The 18522-nt window shown below is 30.1% G+C and overlaps 1 protein-coding gene across 2 annotated transcripts in view; it reads left to right on the plus strand.

Annotated features, from left to right (window-relative positions):
• Positions 1 to 16543: 16543 nt before the first annotated feature.
• The window catches only part of LOC125066787 (prominin-1-A), a 31602-nt gene continuing 29623 nt past the window's right edge, over positions 16544 to 18522 (plus strand). For both annotated transcript variants that reach the window (XM_047675058.1, XM_047675059.1), the window contains exons 1-2: positions 16544 to 17611; positions 17699 to 17754. In XM_047675058.1, the coding sequence (XP_047531014.1) occupies positions 16594 to 17611; positions 17699 to 17754 (1074 nt within the window). In that variant the 5' untranslated portion in view covers positions 16544 to 16593. The remainder of the gene's footprint in view (positions 17612 to 17698; positions 17755 to 18522) is intronic.

Below are 18522 nucleotides of genomic sequence, written 5' to 3' on the forward strand. Positions count from 1 at the left end.
TTGAATATCCCTTTCGAAATTCCAATATTTTGCCTCAAACGTGCAAACTTGAGTTCGAAATAAGTGATGTACAAACCACTTCATAAAAATTTTGAAATATGCCTTCTATTTTATTTTATGAAATATTTCAAAAAATATATACTTGCATAGGTTTTGAAATTTTACGCAATTAACCCAGACTTTACAATTTTGACTCTCATTCTGTGAATTTTGTACATACTGCTTTTCCGATGTTTTGTTTATTCAGGTTCTCCCAAACTTTTTACTTTCATTTTTTGACGAGTGGTGTTGCTAAGCGCTTTTTACCTGTTAAAAGCTTATTAAACTATGCTTTATTCAGTACACGTTATAAAGCCTCAAATATACTCAGTTGTACATTTAGTTCGACCGAATAACAATTGTTGGAAAAAAGATATTGATTTTTTCACCGGTTCTTCTCAGGTCTGAGATGTTTATTTTCGTAATGCTGTAGATAAGTTAGGCTTTGACTGTAGTTACTCGGCTGTTTCGATTCCGAATTATACAGATTAAATAAATTTGAACTATAATGTAGTGCAGCAAAAACCAGTCACAATATTACTTGGCGTTATAAGATATTAAAATTTAAACGTTAATAGAGGTTTATAGGTATATAGCGACGTAAAAAGTAGCAGGATTGATCAGAAATAGGAATATTAGTAATTCCTTATAATAGGACATGCTACTATTATTTTTAATCACGCGATTATATCACGCAATTTTTTTTTAAATATCCTCTTTACATATTATATTCAGTACATTCCAATAAATCCGCTGAAACATTTGGATTACGTTTCAACGTGTCCTGAAGCTAGCAACGAATAACTAAAATTAAATTGCAAACTAAAACCTGAACCCTCAGGGACTTTGAACATGAGGTTGTTTTGTGTTTAGAAAGCAGTTATAAAATGACTAGGAAATTCCCTTTTTATTTAGACAAAATATCTTAGAAAAAAATACAAAATCATTTAATTTCAAAGATCGCATATTATGCGAGTGTATTTTAACATTTTATTTGCGTTAAGAAAGTAGACCTTGTTAAAAGTTGACCTGTTATATACGGACTGGAACAACTCAAATGGTTTATTTTAGGCCCTTCAACCGCAAATAACAATAGTAATTATGGATTATAATACAAACGTGACCGATCATACTAATTTTATTCAATAAATAATTACCATTAGTATTCAATAAATGTAATCCTAAAAAGCTACTTACGGTTTTACATTAAATGTAACCTAATTTTTAACTGACAATATTCTGTAACTTTTTATAAGGAATGATTAGAGAGATGGGTTTGAAGAGCTTTAGATTGCGTGATTTGTTGTTAGTACAATTTACTTGTTCCACAGCATTGATCCAAATAAATAACAAACACATAAAAAAAAAATTACATATATCCTCAATTATAATATTTTAAGTATATAAATATTCGTCACCGCATAAGTTAAGATAAAGACATAAAATACTCTTTCAAAAAATTTAATAATTTAATGAGACCTGCGAGAGCAATTGGTTATTTTTTTACATTAGCAGCCTGTAAATTTCCCACTGCTGGGCTAAGGCCTCTTCCCCCTTTGAGGAGAAGGTTTGGAGCATATTCCACCACGCTGCTCCAATGCGAGTTGGTGAAATACACATATGGCAGAATTTCGTTGAAATTATACACATGCAGGTTTCCTCACGATGTTTTCCTTCACCGCCGAGCACGAGATGAATTATCAACACAAAATAAGCACATGAAAATTCAGCGGTGCCTGCCTGGGTTTGAACACGAAATCATCGGTTAAGATGCACGCGTTCTAGCCACTGGGCCATCTCGGATCCTGGGCCATCTCGGCTCCTATCGTGCAACTGGTTACGTATTGATGAATGAAGAACTATTAATATTTCGTATAGTACCAATGTCTAAGAGCAGAGGTGACTACTTACCAACACGTAACGCATTTGATAGAACTCCGTATAAAAAAAATTGAAATAAAAATAAATCACTATCGTTAATCGAAAATTTATCCCAAAATTACAATAAAAGTAATAAAGTTTTCTAGGTATTAAATAAAAAATACAGTATATTATAATATAATCTTGTTAGATTAAATTGTACAGCTAGTTAGATTCCGAACAAGACTCAGCTCATTCGAAAACCAGCGACTTGTGGCCGTAACAACTTGAATGAACTTGTTCAACTAACCAAACCCTAGCTTATTGTCCAATGGCTCGGAGAATGAAAATTTAAGGATTTCCTTGAATTTACGAGGTATCTTATATGTCTTCGATAGTCTATTACGGACGGTTATTTCTTAATTTATGATAATATTATATTATGATATAGGTATTATTTAAATAAATAATGTAATCAAAACTCAACTATAAAATATCTAACATAAAAGACATTTCTCATTCACTTTATCATCATCGATCGTCTTCTCTTCCTTCTCTTTTTGAAGTGTGTTAAATACACTTGCTAGGATTTTAGCGGACTTTTATGGACAGCTGTCTGCCACCAATTAATGTTTAGCGCGGATAGGTCAAAAATTTGTCTTATTTAAGTAATTAAGCAGATACAAAATTTCCTTATGGACACTTATAACACTCATGGATTTTGGTGTGGTGACTCTATTTAACTTTATTCAAAATAAATATAATTAAAAGTGAAGTAAGAGCCGGTAAATGGCCAATTGCTGGGCCTCCTCTCCCTTTTGAGGAGAAGGTTGGCAGCTTAATCTATAACGTTGTTCCAATATGGGTTGGTTGGAACACGTGTGACAGAACTTCATTAAAATTATACACATGCAGATTGCTTCGCGATGTTTCCTTCAGCGCCGAGCACGAGATGAATTATAAACACAAATTAAGCAATCATCACTTAAGATGCTTGCGTTCTAACGACTGCGCCATCTCGGCTTTTGCCAGTAATACAAGTAATCTTATTTAATGATACTACTGTCTTTAATTGACTAGCTATGGGAGCAGCAGAATGTAAGAATGATGCTACAAGCTGACCTAGCTGATCTCTGTTAAAAGGCGTTTAATTATTTAATATGAGGATTTTAATGATAAACTTATGTTGCTGGCGGTTTTAAATCGTGACCTTCAATTACGATTGGTATGTTCGAACAATATTGGATACTGCACAAACAAAACGAACATTTTAAGTAATAATAAATAAAATAATATTATTTTACAAGAATAAAATAATATTACAATTTAAATATTTTTTCAAATACTAAAATGTACGCAATGAATTGAAAATACGATTACTCAAGATAATTTTACTGAGAATGGCGATCGAATTTTATTATATAATGATTGTGGTGTAGGCACCGATGGACGCTTGTCGGGCTTCTTTAGAGCAAATCACGCGAGATAGTATCCTTATTACATAATACACTTCGACGAAATGTGTTTATACAGAAAATTGTATTAGTGTAGAGTTGGTAATGCTCACTTTAATATAATTTAAATATAATTGTATATATATATATATATATATATATATATCTAGTGATACACAAGATGAACTAAAATTGATGATAGTCTTATCGCAAAATATGTCTTTGTCCAAATAGCTGTTGAAACACTTGGACCTTGGAGTAGTTGTACCAAAACCTTCATTAAAAGTATAACACCTCGCCTAGAGTCATGTACTGGTGTCAGGAGGGCTAGTTCATTTTGTCCCAGAAGATCTGATATGTGATTCAACAAATAAATGCTGCTACCATTCCTGCTATCATACCACGCGGACCATGCCAGTATTTTATTTGTATATAGTTAAGCCCTTAGTATTAATAATTCTTAATTTTTTTTAAGTTACAGTTTATTGAAATAATAAAAAATACATTTAATTGCTCTAGTAATAGGACATTATAAAAATGGTTTTAGCTTATATTATATGTGTCGGAGGAGCAGAATGCCGAACAGTTGGGTTCGGGGATTGATCCCACATTTGGAAGACTATGTGGGCGTGCAATGGAGATATTCACAAAATAAAACGTATTTAATATCGTCAAATCACTGTATTAATTGATTCAATAATCGTACACCACAATAATATCAAAAGGTTACAATAATTCATCTCGATTAGGAGCAAATGGGTGTGCAAGCAACCATTGCATGCCAACTACTCGATTCATTAATTATCCAAATCACTCCAAAGTAACCACGCTCCGATATATATAAATAAAATATCACCCATAACTAAGATAAAAATATAGCGATCAGTAAGTAATAGCTTATTTTTCTAAAGTGGCATAGTATTTTTAATAGTAACCAGTTAGGTTTATTACGATATTAAAGCAAAATTGTATAAAATTAAAATATATTATTGAATTATATACAAAGGAATATCAACTTCAATAGATCTTAATATCAGTTTGATGTCTAAAGAAAGTAGGTCGATGGAAAAAAAATCACACTGTGGAGTGCTGGAGTGGGAAATTCGATTATTAAATTAACGCCCACGTCAACACCAGAAACTTTTAACTTGATTAGTTATCACTAAGCAAAACAAGCCTTCTGACATTTAGAACCTTGAACTAAATGTTCTGCTTCTAATGACATTAGTATCGTTACATTGTTTATTACAGTGTTGGTACTTTTTCATCATTATATTACATAAGAGTTTATTGATCATTGGTAACTTAATGAGTCTTCTCTTTTAATTTGATATAAAACAATTTTACTTACATAAAAAGTTAAATTATATCACTTAATAGCGTAACAAAATTAATGTTATGTAAAATGTATCGTAATATAAATGAATATAAATTCATTCAAAATCGTGTTTCCTGTCTTATTCAGAATTTTAGAATTTAAAATTTTATTTCTCGCTCGAGAGCCTTGACCGAGATATAAGCGCAGACCCCTTATAATCGTATCGCTTCACTTCTTATTTAATTCACGATCAAATTAAATTATAACATTAATTTTATTTTTCTCACTTTATAAATGTGATATTTAATGTGAAGTCTTTAAAAAACTTAATCTTTATTAGATCGAATCTAATTATAGAAAGAAAGTTAAATTAATTTAATGTAAATTCATTAAAGACTGTATTTTTTGATACACGATCTCTTTCTATGCGTTGATAGACTATTTGTTATGACGTGCGATAAATCCTATAAGTTAGAACAGATGAATTTTGGTTCTAATATTGCTAGTTCAAGTCCGTGCTGACGGCGCATAGTTTCCAATTGTATAATAATGTATGTTTATTTTTCGTTTCATGTTCGATGGGGAGGATCTTGTGTAAAATGAACTTCAGCCACATGTGTAGTGTATCTACTAATCTCAACCGCAACCTTAATCTACTACCGAAAACCTCAAGAGACGAGGATGCTTTTACCTGAATTTTGCTTTAGCTGTTACTTTTTTTATTATATGTCCAATAACATACACGCTATATTTAAAAAACGGAGTTATTTTTACTTGGAGTCAAGTAAAAATAACTCCTTGCCTTCAGATCGCCGAATGGTAGGTAGATGTTTTTTATTTGGAGCTTTGGGTATTCTAAGCATGTCTTGAAGCACATGATATTATAGTACACTTATATTTCTTTCGCAATTTTATAGTACAACCCATAAATACAATAAATTTAATAAATAGTACAATTCATATAACACGGAAGTCTATATCACACTCTCTTTTATTTTTTCATTTCCAGAAATATAATGCATGTATACAAAACCAATAATTTAAAAAAAAATGATGTGATAATGACTGATCAAACTAAAACTTATCCACTATTTTATCCTAAAAGTATTATTCTGTTACTATATTAAATATCATTCTAAATATATTGCTGAACAGTTCGAAGGTAATCATCAACTCAGCCTGTAATTATTACAGCAATTTAAATAAATATACCCATTTCAGGCAGAAATAATTGAGTCAAGGTAATCGTAGTATTATTATCGGCACATTTATTATCGAGTCTATGAGAAATAAAATAATAATATAAAAACAATTATCTTTGAAAAATGCAACTTACATCGTGTGAAAGACCGAAGATCTCGGACGCGTAGCGTCATTAGCGGAGTACCTTGGGCTCAAAACTGGAGTCAGCTAGGTTCAAGTCATGTTACTTTGTAATATTACATATAATTTAGAACTGAACTTAAGATTATCAATTTTAATGATAGTTCAATGATCATTAACCAGGTGGATAGGTATTTAAAATTATGTGCATAACAACATTTTTGTCAGATAATAAAGGTAGGTTTGTATTTCATTTAGTATTTTCCATTGACGGAAAATGTCTTGTGAGGAACAATGTTTATTTTGATGAATTTTGTGTTAATCGATTTTGTATATAATTCGACGCAAACTTATACATAAGTATATATAAATATTAATTTATTAGCTTTAGCAGTATTTTTGTGAGATGATAAAAAGCGTAGAGTTACATTTCGTTCATTGAAAGTATTATATACGTACTTATTTATTTGGTCAATGTTCATTAGTACGTGTCTATGTAATCCACTTAATTGGTGGATTAAAGCAAATACTTCTCGGTAGAATCAATATTTTGAACCGGTGGTAATTTTAAATTTTAGTTAATTTTGTATAATTACGATTCAATAGTGGCTGTACGAACCTAAATAAAGTAGGTATGTCGGTTTTGATTTTTCCATATTGTGGTGCCTAGTAATAGCATCCTAATTAAGTGATTTTAAAACACACAATGAGTCAAATCGAATCTCTCTCAAACATGGGTTAATTTAAATAAAGTTATGAAGTCATTTCTACAAATATATACCGAAATAGTCACATCTTTAAATATGACCACTGACGGTGCCTAATGACCAAAGCGTAACTGGGATTACTAAAACTAATCACCTGATTACAGTTGAGCAATGATTGCTGTGTCTAGGGAAAACAAGTCTTGGATAAATCTTAGAATTAACAGTCACGCTAGATGGTTGCTACAGAAATAAACGAATGGATATTATTATATACATTTAAAAAAAATACTATAATGATCCAAGAAGGTTTTGGATCATTAAAGTTCTTATAATGTACTGTTATTAAAAAAAAAAGTTCTTTCAATTAATTCGTATAGAAAATTTTGAGCTGTGACAATACTCGTATTTATAAATTGATTGAGTAACTATTTTCGTATGTATATTCATATTTGGAATGATTCGAATGCCGGATCGGGCTATTCAAATTATTATCATTAACCTTAAATAGTCTACACATAGGGCTGTGATGCTTACATATTACTTATATAATATACAAAAATATGTATTTTATGTTAAAGTTTTAACTAACTTTATTGTTATCTTATTTTATTGAATGGTCCTTAAAAACAAACTGACCTAAAAGCGATTCTGCGATAAAAGACATTGGACTTTTCACACTTTGCTTAATGTTATATCAGTAATATGATCATATCATCAATCAGTACACTCATAAAAATAAACCAAATTATGTTACTCTCATTCCGGTAAAGTTGCAACGAAAAATATGAACAAATGTACTACAAAACACCATAACATTTAATTGCTAAGACAATAATTTTAGGCGTTATAAATAAATTTACTATCATAAGAAATGATACCATTAAGTGCTTAAATATATACAAATATGAATTAAAAATAGTTACTGTATAAATCTTGACCGCGTGGAATGGTGGCAAGAATTCTAGCAGCATTATTGGTATACCTTAAGTCTATTTTTTTTAATTACAATGATAAGGCAGTATAAGGCAGTATTTTAAATTTTGGAAGTGATGAATACTAAAACGATTTTGGTTGTCATTAGTTTCATGAAGCCTGTAAACATAAACTTTACGAAAAACACTTCATTACATAGGCTTCATACACGTGTGTCATACACAAGATATTATAGGGGATTAGAAATTGAACTAGTTACAGAACTGCCAACATTAAAAATCTTTTTTTTTTTTTTTAAATAGTACTGGCCAACGTGACATCACTCGCGTATAGTTATAGAACACTAGCTGAAGCTTCGGCTTTACCTGCATGAAACTTTACCTATAGCCATTTCCGACCGAGGAGTAAATTAAAAATATTATTTAAATTTTAATTGTCTTTCTGTAATATCTGCTAAATAGTCAGTTAGGATATTGCCTTTTACGTATACACAATAATATTTTGATAATTTTAATTTAGTACAATAATACGAAAAAAACATCTTAGTACATGATTTTAAAAAAAACCGCTGGTGAAAAACTCGTGGACTGGTCGTGGACCGTATTTTTTAGTCCGCACTTATACAACACAAAGTATAATTTACATATTTAAAACTAAATACATACTTGAGCTAAATAAATATCAGAAATTAACAAATAAGACCCGAGGTAGATAATTTTTTTTTTTTTTTTATAATAAGAGCCGAGATGGCCCAGTAGTTAGAACGCGTGCATCTTAACCGATGATTTCGGGTTCAAACCCAGACAGGCACCACTGAATTTTCATGTGCTTAATTTGTGTTTATAATTCATCTCGTGCGCGGCGGTGAAGGAAAACATCGTGAGGAAACCTGCATGTGTCTAATTTCAACGAGATTCTGCCACATGTTTATTCCGCCAACCCGCATTGGAGCAGCGTGGTGGAGTATGCTCCAAACCTTCTCCTCAAAGGGAGAGGACGTCTTTAGTCCAGCAGTGGGAAAATTTACAGGCTGCTAATGCTAATGCTAATGCAACATTTTCAAAATACTCTCAAGCATCTATTTTTTTTTTACCAGGATAGCTCCTACTTTATTGCCAGAATTTTAAAACTAGTGAGGAATTATAAATAAAAAAAAGAGATTCTCGTGCGATTCAATTTTGGAACGGTGTGCCCTGTCAATGAAATAGTGTCCGCGATTCATAAAATATAGACAAGAACAGATATCGTTGCCGAGGACATGGGATATTCGCATTCTGTCAACGTCGTCTCTTAATGACGTATACGTGAACCAATCTTTCTCTCTTTCAGCGGCAAAATGCTTTTATAGATAATGATGATATTTTCATCTGAATTCGTCACATCGTTATAATTATATTTCTTCTGATCCTTCATTGATATTTATAAATGTAATTTAAAAGTATTTTACGTGTACTTTTATGTTTGATTTACTCATATTATTTATTTTTTATTACGGTAAAAGTCGGACATGTATTTTATTTATTTATTCAATAAAAGCACTCTAAGAAATATTTAACGTATGGAACTTTGCCGATGCGACCCCAATCTTGGTAACTAAGAAGTTCCAATCCAAGGGTCAACATCAAGGGTTAACATAATCTTTATAGTTTTATTATGAAATAGGTGATAAAATCTGATAACTTATGATGAGCCTAATCGAACTTTTAATATTTACATTTTTTTTTTGTAAATAATTACATAGTATAAAACAAAGTCGCTTACCGCTGTCTGTCTGTCCATGTATATGCTTAGATCTTTAAAATTACCCAACAGATTTTGATGCGGTTTTTAATAGGTAGTGATTCGAGAGGCTTACAATGGCAACATTTGCAACGCTTACATTGCAAACGCTGGCTGACAAGATCGATCAAAATAATGTACTAAAGTATTGTACACCTTAAAAATGCCTACAAAAAAATTCGCGATAGTATATATCTATCTCTTAGGGATAACCCATAATAACCATTATTATCATTTACTTTTTACGAGAAATAATGGCTTATTTACGACGCAATTTTAAGCAATACAGCGTTCATCCTTATTCAATTAATTAAATACATTGTGCATTTAATATAGATCAATATGAACCTTTACAGCATGTCATTTAAATGAATATTTTCGAAGATATTACAGATTTAAATAGCAGGAACATAGCGGTTAGTATTGTCTAACGACTGAAAAACTGTGAACGTTGTAAGACATTCTGTTGTATCAGCATTGCACTCACTATATTTATAAAAATATAGTTTCCAATCATTTACGCTGCTCCTATTTGATAAAATCAAATAATTTTTTTCTAATATATTATAGTATGTCTATTATAGATTGGAGGTTCTTATACGAAAACACAGTGAAAATACAAATTAAATTATCTGCTCTTTTTGAATTCGGTTAAAAAGTACGACAAACGTCAACGAAATGTTCATCAACGAAAAGAAAGACAAAAAATGCTTGGACGACAATCCGGAAGGTATGGAATCCAGTCTTTGATTCCTCCTAACAATGTGTGTACATATGTCATACTGTCATGATTCATACAGCAATTATTTTGTCAGTAGTCATTTCCTATTTTGTCAGAACTAGTTTGTCAGAAGTCATTTCCTATTTAACTCGTTTAATGACGAAAAGCTACTTACGACAATAAATTGTTTTGAAACGAATGTCATTTAAATGCTACAATTCTCATAGTCAATGTCGCATATTACTTTCTGACATTATTTACAGCGGTGACTTTTAGTTTTTACAACTGGTTTATACAAGTAAAAATTAATATGGAATTTCCATGACAGTAGCGCCCTGATCACTAAAATTGTCGCATCTTTTTTTTGTATCAAAAGGATAAAATTTTGATTAAAAACAAAATTATTTCACATCTTTTTTCATTCATTCATAATTTAGAAAAAAAAAAACATTTTCTATAGCGCGTTTTTTTCAATCAACTAATTTTGCCATCCCTGAAAATTTGCCGCTCTAGTCTCTTGTGTGTTGTAAATCCATCGCGGTCAATCGCGTAAATGATTTTTGCTTGAATGCAAAAAAAAACAATCATATTAATCTTCTTTTTATAACTTTCTTTCCATGTTTTAAAAAACCAACAACACAATATAATAATTGTAAAACAATTTACAATTCATCATTTCATAGTCCTTCTAAACAATATCACTTTAAAACAAAAACAAATTAATTTAAAAGTTATATATCATCGATATGTTATTTATGGTGTAAGTTTTGTATGTTCAAAACCTTTAATACTTTTGACAAGATGACTCGAAGCTGCTGTTATTTACTGCCTTAGGTATGATTTATGTTACATTCTATTATTAATATTAAAACAATTTAGCAATAAGATAAGAATAATGGATTTATTTAGCATATTATATTTTGGAATTTTGAAGGGTTAAATTTATTATGATAAAGTAATTAGTTTAACGTAGACGTTCTACATTTTATTTTTATTTAACATAAAAAGAAAAATTTATAGTGCTTTTCACTGAAATATTACTTAAATATGAAATTATGTATGTCACTTATAAATACATTATTGAATTATTTAAATACTGAAACGTGTTATGAATCGCTTTTTAGGCGGAAATAACATTAAAATTAAAAAAAAAATCAGAAGCATTACAAATGTTATATACGGGTAAATCACTCGAATTTTTATTATATCTGTGGCAAAAAAAAAATACTATGTAACTTTAAGCTACATAATATAAGTGATAAAAATACGAATATGTTAAAATATAAAAAATAAAATACAGTAGGAAATAAATCTAGAAAAAATCTTTATACTATAATTATAAGCAATAAAATATATACGTTACAATATTTACCTACATATATATTTTTATATTGAAATAAATTAATAAATTTAAGATTAGGACGTGGAAGCGCCAATATCCAGCAAGAGCACTTCCGATGAAACCCTTAAGTGCTGTGAAACTGTAATTAAATCTAGTTTGTACCACTAGCAGCCTTAGTGTTTGACTTCCTAATTGTATTTCGTGTGCATTTCGAGTAATACTGCTATCAATAGCTTCGGGGTTTTATTGAAGAATTTTGAAATAATTGAGTTATGGAATGAAAAATAATTCTAATACTTTTTTGTATTATTTCAATAATATAACACAGATAAAAAATATTTTAAAAATGAGAGAATTTAATCAGTAGCGTAGTATGGAGCACCCTCTGATCCAAGGGAACCACACAACTTTTATTTTAAAGTACTTTTTCGAAGAGTGCCTTGTGTAAGATATTTACGATTCTATTTAAAATTGACGTAATAATTTTCAAAATCACCACAGACCGTATATTTTCACGGTATTGAGTATAACTACAACTTCGAAAAGGCTAGATCCGTTTAAAATCTTATTCATTATTTCTACGAATTATATTACATATAAGCATTGATCACACATTTTATGAAGCTTATGTTTAATATAATATACAATATTATAATAAATATTAAACTATTTAATATATATATTATTATTATTATTAATCTACATTTTTTAATGATACGCTCTCATCGTCACTGTGCTCAAATTGCCAAGTTGGTTTTCCAAAGTTTTAATAGGAAGGTTGCAGCAAATATTTTAAGCTTGTAAAATTTAACAAATAGGTATTATTAAATTGTAAAGAATTATATAAATGATCAGCCCAGTGGTTAGAACGCGTGCATCTTAACCGATGATTTCGGATTCAAACCCAGGCAGGCACCACTGAAATTTCATGTGCTTAATTTGTTTTTATAATTCATCTCGTGCTCGGCGGTGAACCAAAACATCGTGAGGAAACCTGCATGTGTCTAATTTCAACGAAATTCTGCCACATGTGTATTCCGCCAACCTGCATTGGAGCAGCGTGGTGGAATATGCTCCAAACCTTCTCCTCAAAGGGAGAGGAAGCCTTTATCCCAGCAGTGGGACATTTACGGGCTGCTAATGCTAATGCTAAAAAAATATAAATGATAGAAGAGCTCGGGGTTAATATTAGTTGATGTTCATACAATAAACCTAAACATAAAATTTTATATGATTATTTCTTTTTTTTCATTGAACAATAGTTAGTACTATCTTGCTAGCCGATTCTTCTCGATAGAATCAATATTTTAAACCGCTTGTAGTTTAATATTCGAATCAATTTTGTAAACTGTCGTTTCGGATAGTGCTCGAATAAGGTATATTTATTATTAATTTTGATCATTATTACACATCGTACATTGACCTGTCTCAAAAGTCCACCATGAATAAATCCAATTAAAATCAAAAATCAAACGAATGTTTTTTTTTTATATCCAGCAAAAACTTTCAATGCAGCCAAATGCCAGTAGTTTTCCCAACAGACGCGTTTAGAAAAAGTTTTTCAAATAAGTTCCCATGCTTCTAGAAATTCATTTGAGCGATATTTATAGAAAGTTTCAATGGTATTTTTTTTTTAAACTAATAATTAGGAACAGATAATTGTGAAATGAATTTGTAAATATATCGAATTATATATTCGATATATTTACACTCACCAGATAATGACAATTTATTTTGTTGTAATTTTTGTAAAATATTTTTACTTCATGAAATCATTATATTAAAAGTAATTTTAACGATCGCAGACATTTAATCAAAAGGTCCATCTTGAAATTGATAGAGTTACGCGACACTCAAAATTAAATCTTAGAAACTAAGTTAAAGCTGAGATATTAAAGGAAATTGCCTATAAATCTTCGGTCATTTCTAAGCGCATCCAATGTAGGGCTGCCGTCAGGCTTAGCACTTATGTTCCAAGCAGGCATCACTTTAGAGGTCTTTGTTACGAGTATTCTGTATAATTTAGACTACAAGTAACATTAACTTGGTTAAATGTTATGATGTTAGATTGTATTTTTATCTTAAAAAAGAGCTCAAACTTTTCATATGGTAGCCCTTAGGTTTATGTTAGATCTCGTTAGTTACTAACGAATCTCTGAAATTGCTATGGCGTTTATATAACGAATTTAGACGATTTATATATATATATATATATATTTATTTGAGTTACAATAATATTTTCATTTATTTCATTGAAAGGGCAAATTTTATCATTAATGTTATTAATATTATGAATAAGAAGAACCATTTCTAAATTTAAATTAAAATTTGTTGTAATTTTTTTTTTCAAGTTTCAAGATTATTACTATTTTTTATAAATTTTAATCATAGATCTCGTTAGTTACTAACGAATCTCTGAAATTGCTATGGCGTTTATATAACGAATTTAGACGATTTATATATATATATTTATTTGAGTTACAATAATATTTTCATTTATTTCATTGAAAGGGCAAATTTTATCATTAATGTTATTAATATTATGAATAAGAAGAACCATTTCTAAATTTAAATTAAAATTTGTTGTAATTTTTTTTTTCAAGTTTCAAGATTATTACTATTTTTTATAAATTTTAATCAATTCTTGTTCATTACGTGTCAAGCGTGCAATAGGCAGACTTCGGCTAGCGTGAGATAGGCGCCACGCCCTAGTTGTCACGGTAATTAATAGAAATATGTACCAGGGCGGGATTTTTAAATAACGTAATATAAAAAACATGAATTTTTCTTTTTATTATTTACAATTTCTTAGCATCTATTTTGTCATGTGTTTTAAAATATATTTATATTGTAAAAAAATTATATCATTATAAATTTCTGAACAAATTTCGAATAAATTAAAAAAATTTGAGTAACATGAATAAACACACAAGTACGTATTTGACTTTGTTTCTTGTAAAAAACCTCTTGTATACGACCCTGGTGACACATGAACATGACATGCCGCCGAGACCCGCTGACCTGTTTCTCTTCAACCACCTGCGACTAGTCAATTTAGCTTAAAAAATCTCAGAAAATCTCGCCAAAAGAAAAGCAGTATGTTGACATAACACACATACATGCCTTAACGGTCACGTGCCCTCATTCCGTTGCCACAGGAAAGGAACCATTCAACCTATTTATACCTTTGAATTTAGGGTTGGTATTTCTTTGAACAGTTAGAAGATTCTTATGCTATTTCTATTTTTTTAGATTGAAAATGCTTAGAAATGATGACCTAAAGCGCTATGTTTACGATATTTAAATTGCTGTTACACGGGCAGAATACGCATAAAGTAGATAAATTAATAAATATTCCGTCATGATATCTGATGATATCAGATGATGCACTTTAAGTTTTTATATTTTCTCAAAGTATTTTAAAGTTTTCATATACTTTGAGCAAAACGAACGTAACATTGAAATGTAAATTGACGAAATGTAGCGTTTTGTAGGAATAAATTTCAATACGACATCACGTCTGTATAGTGCAATGAATTATTCAAAGGCGTAACGTACGTGTAAGATAGAGAACTCGATACGTATTGGGCAGAAAAGTCAAAAAAACTTTGAATGTGCTGCCTGTAAAATTTCTTACTAACAAAATTTGTGTATTAAAATATGATAGTGAATAGATTATATGACAATAACATTAATTTGGCTGTTGACCGCTAAAAAGGGATTTCATTATATTCCGTTTCCACCTATAGATATTATATATACGTTATAATATATAATGTAATAAAAACTAAAGACACAATATATTTAAATGTAAAACATATATAATACAACTTTTATATGTAGAATGATAAAATTCAGTCAATGTCCCTCTGATAAAGAGACGACGTCTAATCTCCTTATGAAGATAGTATTTGGCGGATTTTCCACAACTGGTCGGTAGATATTTACCATAATTTTATAGGTTTCCTCACGGTTATTTTATTTACGGCCAAGTACAAGAAGAATTGTCTAATCAAATAAAGCATACGAAAGTTTCGTTGTGATTACCGGAATTTGGACTCCATTCTAGCCACTGAACTATCTCATAATGATTTTCAAAGGAGTATAAACTTAATTGGTTACAGAGCTCTTAAGTTTCTAAAACCTTAGGTGATTTGTTGGTCAAATGTCAGATTAAACACTAAAAAGTTTCCGCAGAATCTGTGAGGGTCGACGTTTCGTCATTCCAAAAAGAGAAGTAGATTTACAAGTTATTAAACCTATTACTTTAATTAAAACATTCACAATAATATAATAAAAACATAATATCAACTATGTTACATTTATTTATAAATAAAATTTAACGTTTTAAAGTCATAAATTGATTTTGTATGTTATTCGTGATTTAACCGCAAGTATGATATGCCCGATGTTTTGATAGAGTTACGAGTAGGTACACCTGTCGTGGCGCCATTCGTATTACAATTGTTTATTAAATAGATATGATATTAATCTGGAATGGACAATGTTCAATGTGTCGATTTCATTACAAATATGTATATAATGTTATATGTGAAAACTGTTATTGGCCTAATAGTTATTAAGTATTTGTTATTTTTGTTTATCAACGGCTGTATGTTCTCCAATAAAAAAAAAAAATATTTATAACGATATCTTCATTCATAAAAATTAACACGTTAAATGTACTTAAGTATTATCCATATAATATTGAGAGATAAATGCTGAAAACTCATGAATACTAAAATTAATGACAAAGTCGTGAAAGCTTTAAGATTCGTCTTAAGCTTGTAGATTTGATATCATTCGAACTTAAAAAAATATTACAGGTTCTGCTGATTTACAGAATAAATGGTATATAACTGCCATTATATTAAAAAAAGAAAAAAAATAACATGAAAATATCCTCAGCCAGTAACATGTTTTCAATATATTAGAACAATATTTTATTTTAACGTAATATTTTGTATTTGATTACACTTCTCATAATCCCGTAAGTGGAGTACGGCAGACTGCTAAGTGCTACAAATCCTCTGTTCAATGCCCCGCACCGCAGTACCTCGTCGATATTATCAATTATACGACGTGAACAGAAAAATATAGAAATATATTACTCTATAATGAATAAAAAGTCAGTGCTTGCACTTGTTTTAATAATCTTAGAAACAAATCTTGTTATATCACGAACGAACTGTGACTTACCGACTGAAGTAAAGACGTTAGAGCCGAGTGGTTTTGCTTCGGTTTTTGCCTTGCAAATCCAACAAATCCGTTCGACGTCGGAAGAGACGCCTGTGGTCTCTACCGGAAGCAATCTGAATGTCTTCGATACAAATGTACCAAGTAACTCTCTCGATGTACAAGAAGAAAATTTCCGAGCAATTTCAACTCTCCATCCGATTGAGGAAACGAACGTCGGTGAAAAAATGAGAAATGATCGAGACGGAGGAAACAGTGAATCACTTTTATCTAACAGAAATTTTCAAGATGGCAAGAAAAGTGAATTGGAAGGTGATAAAGTTTATAATTCAAAAGATTCTTTGAATCTTGTTTGGGACAATTGTTTTGAGAACGTTTATAGAGATAATACGGATACAACGAACATTAACGCAAAATCATATACAGATATAGAAACACCTAGAAATATAGAAACTGAAAACATTAAAAGTTATAGAAATATTTTAAATAAGAGAAATTCTTTAAATGTAAGCGGTACATCCGCTTTAAATTCGTGGCTGGAAAAATTCAATATATTCAGAACTGCGAGCAATGAAGAGCCTGATATTCCAACCAAAGATATTTTATTATCGCCAACGACATTAGAATTGTCAACATCGTCTAGTACACAAAACACAATTCCGTTTATACCGATTACAAAGGACATATTAAGAGAATTTACAGGACCACTTAACATAACGCTCGATGTTGTGACAGAAAATACTATTAATTACATAAAAGGCACCAAAAGAGATGATTTTTATGTAGAAATAACAAAAGACAGAAGCAATATTAAATTCAGTAGTTTACCTCAAAAACAAACTTATTTAATTCCAAAATTTAAATTAGAAGAGGGATTTTATCCTTTTACATTTATGTCCAAGTTCTTTTCAGTGATATATCTATTCGACTATCCAATCGGTAAGTTTTTATAAATTTTATTATTGCAGAATACTTTATTACAATAAAATATTAAAATAAAACTCACGAAATTTCATTAATTCTCAGGTCTTGTCAAGGAGATTGTAAATGGCAAAGCGACGTTCCCATATTCATTTTTAAAGGTATATTATGTTTAATTTGCTCATATTAATGTTAGTATAAAATATCTGATACTATATTCCTTTGTCTTGGCGCTTATTATAATTAAATTATGGCGCCTAAGACACGGTAACAGCCTATAAATATTAAACTGGTAGGCTAATGAATCTTTTCGCTTTGAAGAGATGGTTCGAAACTTAATCCATCAGATGAATCCAGCTGATTTTCATCCGACACACAGGTTTCCTAAATGTTTTCCTTTACGAGCACGAGCTGATATATAAACAACAAAGAAGCACATTAATTTATTGATACTTGACCCGACTTGAACCCACAATCTCAGCTATGACATTATACCGTCTTAATTTTATATTAACAATTATTTGACTATATAGCTCGTACTTCTATTTGTAAGATCACTTGCGGTTGAATTTTCTTAAGATTTTTAAGTTTTAACTTTTAACAAAAAGAAAACTGAACTTCAAATGCTTTTAGCAAGCGGGCACACTGCCCAGAGCCCATACTATTGTACTCAACAAATAATGGAAACTAAAAACAACTATCGTTTTTGTCTCGGTGTTGCAGAAATGTTATATTGTAGTTTACCAATATAATCTAAAGAATATATTCTGAATCTTTTTCTTAAAAAAAAATGTAATGTAATCTTCAACATTACATTATACTTTACTAATTTCAGTATATTTAAAACGTAACTGTTTTGTAAAGTAGTACGTTTGTGAATTTTACACTGGGAGCGAAAGCCCTCCTAGTCGCTTAAAAGGAATGTTTGA

Source organism: Vanessa atalanta, chromosome 10 (genome assembly GCF_905147765.1).
Source record: "Vanessa atalanta chromosome 10, ilVanAtal1.2, whole genome shotgun sequence".
Taxonomy (NCBI): domain Eukaryota; kingdom Metazoa; phylum Arthropoda; class Insecta; order Lepidoptera; family Nymphalidae; genus Vanessa; species Vanessa atalanta.